Below are 8325 nucleotides of genomic sequence, written 5' to 3'. Positions count from 1 at the left end.
AAAAAGTGACAGCCCTATTAAACCATCTCGTGCCATGTGATCTGAATGCAATAAGATAAGATAAGATAGCTTTTATTTATCTCACACTGGAGAGAAAACGGCGTTACAGCAGCTCAACAATAGATAAACAAATAAACAAGTAAACATACAAACAATACAAGTAGGAAAGAAATTATTTACATATATATATAAATATACATATGTAATAAGGTGCAGTTTCTCTCTGTAGTAAAAATATACAATGAATGTAAACATCGCGTTATGGCAGACCAAAAAATGAAACATGATAACAACAGGGACATAAACATCATCATAATATTTATACACTGTTGTTGTGGAGTCGTACTGCAGTTGGAATGAATGACCTGCGGAGGCGCTCTGTCCTGCACTTAGGGTGCATCAGTCTCTGACTGAAGGAGCTGCATAAGGCCCCAACAGTCTTGTGTAGAGGGTGTGAGGTGTTGTCCATGATGGCCGATAGTTTGGCCAGGGCCCTCCTCTCATGGATGACCTGAATGGAGTCCAAAGGACAGCCACAGACTGAGCCGGCTTTCTTTATGATTCGGTTCAGTCTGTTATTGTCCCGCACAGAACACCCCCCTCCTCAACACACCACAGCAAATAGGGCTACTGACGCGACCACAGTGTCATAGAATGTCCTCAGTAGTTTCCTGCACACCCCAAAGGAATGCAGTCTCCGCTGGAGATACAGACGGCACTGACCCCTCTTGTAGAGTGAGTCAGTGTTGTCAGACCAGTCCAGTTTGTTGTTTAGGTGAACACCCAGGTACTTGTATGTCCTCACCCTCTCGATGTCCAGTCCCTGGATGTTCACCAGTGCAGTGATTGTGGGTTTCTTGCTGAAGTCGACCACCATTTCCTTCGTCTTGCTGGCGTTCACTTGAAGGTGATTTAGCTCACACCAGCTGACAAAGTCCATGATGGTCTGTTTATACTCCAGATCGTACCCCCCGACACGCGCCCCACGATAGTGGTGTTGTCTGAGAACTTTTGGAGGTGGCAACTGTCTGTGGAGAACCTGAAGTCCGAGGTGTACAGGGTGAAGAGGAAGGGGGAGAGCACTGTGCCCTGGGGGGCTCCCGTACTGCAGACCACCATGTCGGACACACAGTCCTGCAGCCTCACAAATTGGGGTCTATCTGTGAGGTAATTGATAATCCATGCAACCAGCCGTCGCTGACACCTGCTCTCCCCATCTTCACCCTGAGTAGTGATGGTTGTATGGTATTAAAGGCACTGGAAAACTCGAAGAAAGTAATCCTCACACTGTTTTCAGTGCCCTCCAGGTGGGACAGGGATCTCTGCAGTAGGTAGATGATGGCATCATCCACCCCGATGCTAGGCTGGTACGCAAACTGCAGAGGGTCCATGCTTGGGCTCACCAGAGGGCGGAGGTGATTGAGGATTATCCTCTCCAGCGCCTTCATCAGGTGTGATGTCAAGGCCACAGGTTTTAAGTGGTTGAGCTCCTTGGGGTGCGATATCTTGGGGACGGGGACCACATAAGAAGTCTTCCACAACGTGGGGACATTCTCCAGACTCAGACTCATGTTGAATAGGTGGCAGACGACCTTGCAGAGCTGGTCTTAACTCACAAAGCTGGCAACCACCTTGACCTCATCTTCACCAGAAACTGCTCCACCTCCGACCTCAAGGTAACTACACTTCATGTCTCTGATAATTTCTTCCTCTCTCCCACTCTCCCAATCTGATGGTCTCATCTCATCAGATATTGCACTTGTCCGCCGTAACATTCGCTCTCTCTCGCCCTCCTCTCTCTCCTCAACTGTTCTATCAACACTTCCTTCAGCTGACTCCTTCTCCCTTATGCATCCCAACTCTGCCACAGACACCTTCCTCTCTACTCTGTCCTCCTCTCTTGACTCTCTCTGTCCTCTTACTTCACGGCGGGTTCGTAAGTCCTCCCCAGCCCTGTGGTTGTCGGACTCAGTGCGTGCTGTGAGAGCCACAATACGGGCAGCAGAAAGGAAATGGAGGAAATCAAAACACCCTGACGACCTGCTTTCCTATCACTCTCTTCTCTCCACCTTCACTGCCTCTATCTCTGCAGCCGCCAAACAATTTTTTCTATCAGACTAAAATTCAATCCTCTTTCTCTAACCCCAAAAAACTTTTCTCGATCTTCTCTAACCTCCTTGACCCCTCCACCCCCCTCCTCCCTTCTACCAATTCCCTTTGTCAACTACTTCACAAAAAAGTAGATGACATTCGCTCTTCTTTCTCAACCCCACCTTCTGCTCTCACCACTCTACCAACCACACATTCAGCTCCTTCTCTATCCTCTTTCACCCCTCTATCTCAGGATCAAGTTCTTTCCCTAATAACCTCTGCCCGCCCCACCTCCTGCCCCCTTGACCCTATCCCCTCTCACCTTCTTCAGTCAATTGCTTCTGATCTTCTTCCTTTCCTCACCCACCTCATTAAAGGCCACATAGACCGGAAGCTCCAATTAACGCTGCGTTTGTGTGTATGTATCTGCGCCATTACCGCGTTTATGAAACCCTAAAGTTTCAGAACAACAATTCAGCCTCTGCTGAGAAAATAGTGTTGTATTGTTTTCCTGGGCTCTGCGAAGCGGATCGGCTCTTCCGTAGGTTGATGTCGTCATCAGAAATCCTCACCACTCCTCTCACCACCGTAGTGCCTCCTGGTGCGGCACTAGTCTGGGCACATCCGGTTGCGTACATTCAACCGCAGAAGAAGAAGAACTACTCTTGTTGTAGCTGCTGAGATGCAGAGCATTCACCTGCATCCGGAGCTGTGTATCTGAGAGCTGGCCTATCTATTACGTCACTTACAGGTACCTGGCCAATCACAGGACAGTGGGAAAGCTCTTGTTGACTGGCCAATCACAACAAAGTCCACGTTCTGGGGGTGCGATTTTAGTCTGAAACGGCACGGCTGACGAGAGCGTCAGTGAGGAGATATTTTGATCGGCTTGTTTGCAGCGATTAGGAGGTTTTTAATCATGAAAACAAGTTAATATATGTAAGTCCATAACTAACATATATGTGTGATACAAGCATTCGATGTCACCTACATATCTCTATCATCCCTACATATCTCTATCATCTGGTTGCTTTCCAGACTCTCTTAAAGAGGCCAGAGTGACCCCCTCCTTAAAAAACCCACCCTTGACCCGTCTGAAGTAAATAACTACAGACCTGTCTCTCTTCTTCCTTTTCTCTCCAAAACTCTGGAGCGTGCTATCTTTAATCAACTCTCCTCCTACCTTCACCGGAACAACCTTCTTGATCCTCTTCAGTCTGGTTTTAAAGCAGGTCTCTCGACCGAAACTGCACTTCTTGCTGTCACTGAGCAACTCCACACTGCCAGGGCTGCCTCTCTCTCCTCTGTGCTCATCCTCTTGGACCTTTCTGCAGCGTTTGACACAGTTAACCACCAGATCCTTATTTCCTCCCTTCAAGAACTAGGTGTCTCAGGCTCTGCACTTACCCTACTCTCGTCCTATCTTCAAAACCGAACATACAGAGTAACCTGGAGAGGATCCGTGTCGGAACCCTGTCCTCTAGCTACTGGGGTCCCTCAGGGTTCTGTCTTGGGCCCTCTCCTCTTCTCTCTATACACCTACTCTCTTGGTTCTGTTATTCTCTCTCATGGTTTTTCCTATCACAGCTACGCCGATGACACCCAACTCATTCTCTCTTTTCCCATCTCCGACACACATGTAGCAGAACGGATCTCTGCTTGTCTGACCGACATCTCTCAGTGGATGTCTGACCATCACCTGAAGGTCAAGGGGAGCTGGGTGTTTGCAGGTCAGTGCACAGGCCGGAGGGGGAGGGGGTGTGAGCGGTGTCGAATCTATTGAAGAACAGATTCAGGTTGTTGGCCCGGTCTTTGTCATCAGGAGCAGGGTCCCTCGTCCTGACCTTTCTCTGCCCCCAATGATCGGTCATGTTTATAACAGCATTGAGCGGTGGCTTGTTACAATTCAAAACTATGCACATCAGATCTCCAGGGCTAGTTTGTCAGTTGTCTTCAGTTATTCGCTGTAGGTCTCAGTTTGTACACTACAAACTCTTCGCTCTTGTAAGGACGTAACCTTTGTTGGAGAAATGCTGATACTTCACCTCCATGTTGCCCCCATCCTCTCCCTCAGTGTTTGCTCACACATGAAGCCTTTTGACCTCTTAGTGTTTAGCCTCTGTAAAAACTACTGCTTTTTTAGATGCCGTGTCAGTCAAGTCAAAGTGTATGTAGAAAAACATGTTTACACAACCAACAGTGACCAAAGTGCTCTACATGATGACATCAACAAAACAGCCAAGACATAAAACAATACAGCAGCACTTTCTGTACACAACACAATAAAACCGCCACAAAAAATGTGAATCTTGAATGCCAAGTAGGTATTTAAAGAGAATCTGACTATTGAGACTAGGTTGTGGCTCCAGATAAAAAAAAAAATAACTTTCACTGATGGCAATCAGTGATATACTGGCAGTCAGTATCACAGATAAAGGCTTAAGTCCAGAGTCCAGTCTTTTCCTTCTTTTCTTTTTTTCTCACTGCTGGCTCACTGAATGACTCGGGACCAAACATTTATTTCACTTCTTGTTGTGAATCAGAAGTAACATGGAGAAGATCAGTGAAAACCTCAGCAGGTACAAGAACTACAACTTTATCACCGCTCTCACGTCTGTCGAGAACCTGGATTCCCTCACGAGCTTTGAAGTACGAGACTCTGACATTTTCCTGGTCACTTATCCAAAGTCCGGTCAGTGAAACGTTTCAACTCTTACAGTATTTCTTCTCTCTTTTTTTGTTTTATGTTCTGGAAACTTCACTGAACTGTGACTCCCCTCCACAGGCACCATATGGACTCAGCAGATCATCATCTCCATCTGCGAGCTAAGTGGCAGAATGACTGAATATCCAAACAACTATGAGAAGATGCCGTGGCTGGAATACCGGGACGATCGTCCAGATTACGCCCTGAGACCCTCTCCACGACTCTTTGCCTCTCACCTCACCCCGGCTCTCATGCCTCCAGACATGAAGAACAAGAAGGCAAAGGTTGGTGGTTTATTTTGTGGAAGTTAATGTCTGCAGGGACAGTAACATTTTGAAAAATCATTGGATGAACTAACCAAACAACCTGTAACCTGATCGCAGGAGTGTTTATTCTGTTAAATAGACAACATATGCAGCCATTAGTGTTTAAAACTAGTGCTGCAATCTTAATTAAAAAAATTAGAGATTATTGGTTGCCAGTAAATTACAGAGGTGTTAGTATGGAGGGCATCCATGACCTTTGACCGAGCATACAATTGGCCTGGATTTCGCTATGTTTTTGTTTCAGTTCTTTTGTTGCGGACGACTCTGGTATTGTCCGACGTCATGTATCAGATCAACCCCCGATTGTTGGTTCTTTCTGTTACAGATTATTTACGTGATGAGGAATCCGAAAGACGTTGCCGTCTCCTATTATCATTTCAGCAAAGCCTTGGCTGACATGGAGACTCCTGAGAGCTTTGGGAGTCTTTTTGAGCAGTTTTTGAAGGGCGACGGTGAGATACTTCCACACAATCGCATCTATATTCTTCAAGGATGAGACTGTAGATAATTGCTCAAAAGCCTTAGAACGCTCTTAAAGGCTCAGGTCTGTTTCAGCAAATTAATCAGTCCAAAGAAATATTCATTAGGTTCTTGTATCCTCAGAATATATGCCTTCACTTAATTTAAAATATGGGGCTAGCTTTGCAGAGGTCACCATCTTGAGTTGACATGTTTCTGCAACCGCTAGATACAGGAGCTCACTTTGTTAATGATGGTAAACTGCTTTGCCCTCATAAACCTGATCCATGAACCAATGAAGAAGGAGGAGGGTGAAACAGTAGAGAGAGAATTGTGAAAGTGTTTACATTAGCTCAGGTGTGCTAAGATGACTATTATTTCTTATTTCTTATCAATTGTCTTGACCTTCAATTCACATTGTACAGTTTTTGCATCATCGTGGTTTGACCACATCAGGGAGTGGCATTCAAAGAGAGACGAGTACGACATCCTCTTCCTGACCTACGAGGACATGATTTTGGTGAGAACTTTTATTGTGTTGACACATCCAGAATCATCTTCACACTGTACAGTAAAGAACTTGTTTGTCATTGTTGGACTTTGCTCAGTTGACCTTGTGTTGCTTTTTAGGACCTGAAGGGGGCAGTAACTAAGCTCTGCCGCTTCTTAGGGAGAACCCTCAGTGAAGACGCCATCAATCAAGTCGTAGAAAAATCCACATTCAAGACGATGAAGAAAGACTCAAAGGCAAATTACGAGTTCCTGCCAAAAGAGAAGTTCAGTGGACACTTCATGCGAAAAGGTAACAAAAACTTTTGAAAGAAAAGCTTTCTGTGTGGAGAGCATGTGAAGAGATGATCACGTCTAGTTTGTGGTTTTCACTGCAGGTCAGATCGGTGACTGGAAGAACCTCTTCACTGTTGCTCAGAGTGAAAGAGTTGATCAGCTGCTTCAGGAGAAACTGGGTGATCTGTCTCTGAAGATCATCTGTGAATAAACCACAACAAACTTTACGATGTTTATGGTCTTGAAGACCCTAAAATTCGCTAACAATGTCGACTCCTACATCCTGATGGTTTCTTGTTAAGATGCTTTCTTCTCTTCTTCTGTCTTTGATTCTGTGAATGAACAATAAACAACAATTTTTGTTGACTTTGTTGAAAGTTAAAAGGAATTCAGATGTTTCTATCACATGCAGAGCTGGATTAAATAAATGGACTATACTAGGCAGACTGTATTTTTTGGGCCCCCCTCCATCGATGTTATTTATGAATTGAAATCCGAAACTTACCAAAATAACTAATAAAAGTTAATTCACATTTTACATAGCGTAGTCTTTGGTTACGAGTTGGTTCTTCGTATGCCAAAATAAGTTATGTGTCACATGTTAAACAGTTTATCAGACTATTTTTGATTTTTATTACCGTATTTATATGTTACTACAAGGCTCTATTAAATGCTACTAAATTATCCTTATCTTATCCATTGCAAGTGTCATTGTTAAGGCAGTAGTACCAGTATATTACCAATAGATGTCAGCATTGCTACGTAAACAGAGCAAATAAGATAAATGTTGTAAGCTATTGCATTTAGCAGAAAATCTTAATTAAATGTGTTGATTAAACTATAGATCTGCTTGGAAAGGCTTGGGGCGAAGGTGGTTTACAGCGAACCCCCGCCCGGACCTCGCCACAGACATGTGCACTTGCTGCGGCTTCTCCCACCAGTCTGCCCCCAGCGCGACTGTCGATCGGAGCAGACTGTCCTCAGAACGCCCTGACAGCATCGCGTCATCAGGACGAGGAGCGTAAATCGTCTTGAAACGCGACCAAGTCATTTTTAGGTTTTGATTGTTACTCTGTCTGGGCCCTCTGCCAATCGGGCCCTAGGCATGTGCCTAGTTTGCCTTTGATCACATGTATGGTGCTCCACCAAAAGTCCAAATGGACATCCAATTTTGGATCAAAGAGTGACAGCCCTATTAAACCATCTTGTTCCACGTGATCTGAATGCAATGATTGGTCATATTTATTACAGCATTGAGCGGTTACAATTCAAAGCTCAAACTCATCACGACAGATCTCCAGGGCTAGTTTGTCAGTTGTCTTCAGTTATTCGCTGTAGGTCTCAGTTTGTAGGCTACAAACTCCTTGCTCTAGTAAGGACGTAACCTTTGTTGGAGAAACGCTGATTTTCCCCCTTCATCCCCTTCATACCCGTCCTCTCCCTCAGTGTTTGCTCGCACATGCAGGCCATTACCAGAATCACTCAGGCTTTTGTCAGTCCAGTCAAAATGTATGTAGAAAAACATGTTTACACAACCAACGGTGACCAAAGTGCTCTACATGATGACATCAACAAAACAGCAAAGACCTAAAACAATAGCTGTGTAGCCACAGCTATATAAGAGTAGACCAGTAATACCAGCAGAGGGCAGTGTCTCTGCAGACAATAAGAAACAACACAACCACACTCTTCTAATGGCTCATTAAGGGCCGGGACACACAGCTGACCCGCAGAACCGCATGTGCGAACAAGCATGCGGTTCTGCGGGTCAGTGCGTACTCGATCTACTAACTTTCCTCTCCAGTAGCGCCAATTTCTCAGCAGGAATTCATCCTCACTCCTGTTTCCTTGTTTTCTTTGAGTGCTGAACCTTCGCACACGAACACAAGCAAGTTTTTGTGCTCACCAACTTCTTTGTCGTCTCTCAAGTTCTCGTCAAGTAGCACAGCTACTAGC

The 8325-nt window shown here is 45.1% G+C and overlaps 1 protein-coding gene across 1 annotated transcript; it reads left to right on the top strand.

Annotated features, from left to right (window-relative positions):
- The first annotated feature begins 4553 nt into the window (after positions 1-4553).
- LOC122784763 (amine sulfotransferase-like) lies at positions 4554-6809 on the top strand. Its single transcript, XM_044050095.1, has 6 exons — positions 4554-4783; positions 4877-5082; positions 5450-5576; positions 6009-6103; positions 6214-6385; positions 6471-6809. Exons 1-6 carry the CDS (start codon positions 4642-4644, stop codon positions 6578-6580), a joined length of 852 nt encoding a protein of 283 aa, XP_043906030.1. The 5' UTR covers positions 4554-4641; the 3' UTR covers positions 6581-6809.
- Positions 6810-8325: the final 1516 nt, after the last annotated feature.

The sequence above is a fragment of the Solea senegalensis genome, linkage group LG19 (assembly GCF_019176455.1).
Source record: "Solea senegalensis isolate Sse05_10M linkage group LG19, IFAPA_SoseM_1, whole genome shotgun sequence".
Taxonomy (NCBI): Eukaryota; Metazoa; Chordata; class Actinopteri; order Pleuronectiformes; family Soleidae; genus Solea; species Solea senegalensis.
Note: the sequence above shows the minus strand (reverse complement) of the source record. Positions and strands in the feature narration are given on the sequence as shown.

What these genes read in the sequence shown, in the direction of transcription:
- LOC122784763 (XM_044050095.1), top strand. Translation starts at nt 4,642, where the DNA reads ATGGAGAAGATCAGTGAAAACCTCAGCAGGTACAAGAACTACAACTTT. An exon ending in TGAAGAACAAGAAGGCAAAG is followed by an intron (nt 5,083 to 5,449) that starts GTTGGTGGTTTA and finishes TTTCTGTTACAG; the next exon opens with ATTATTTACGTGATGAGGAA. An exon ending in GCAGTTTTTGAAGGGCGACG is followed by an intron (nt 5,577 to 6,008) that starts GTGAGATACTTC and finishes CACATTGTACAG; the next exon opens with TTTTTGCATCATCGTGGTTT.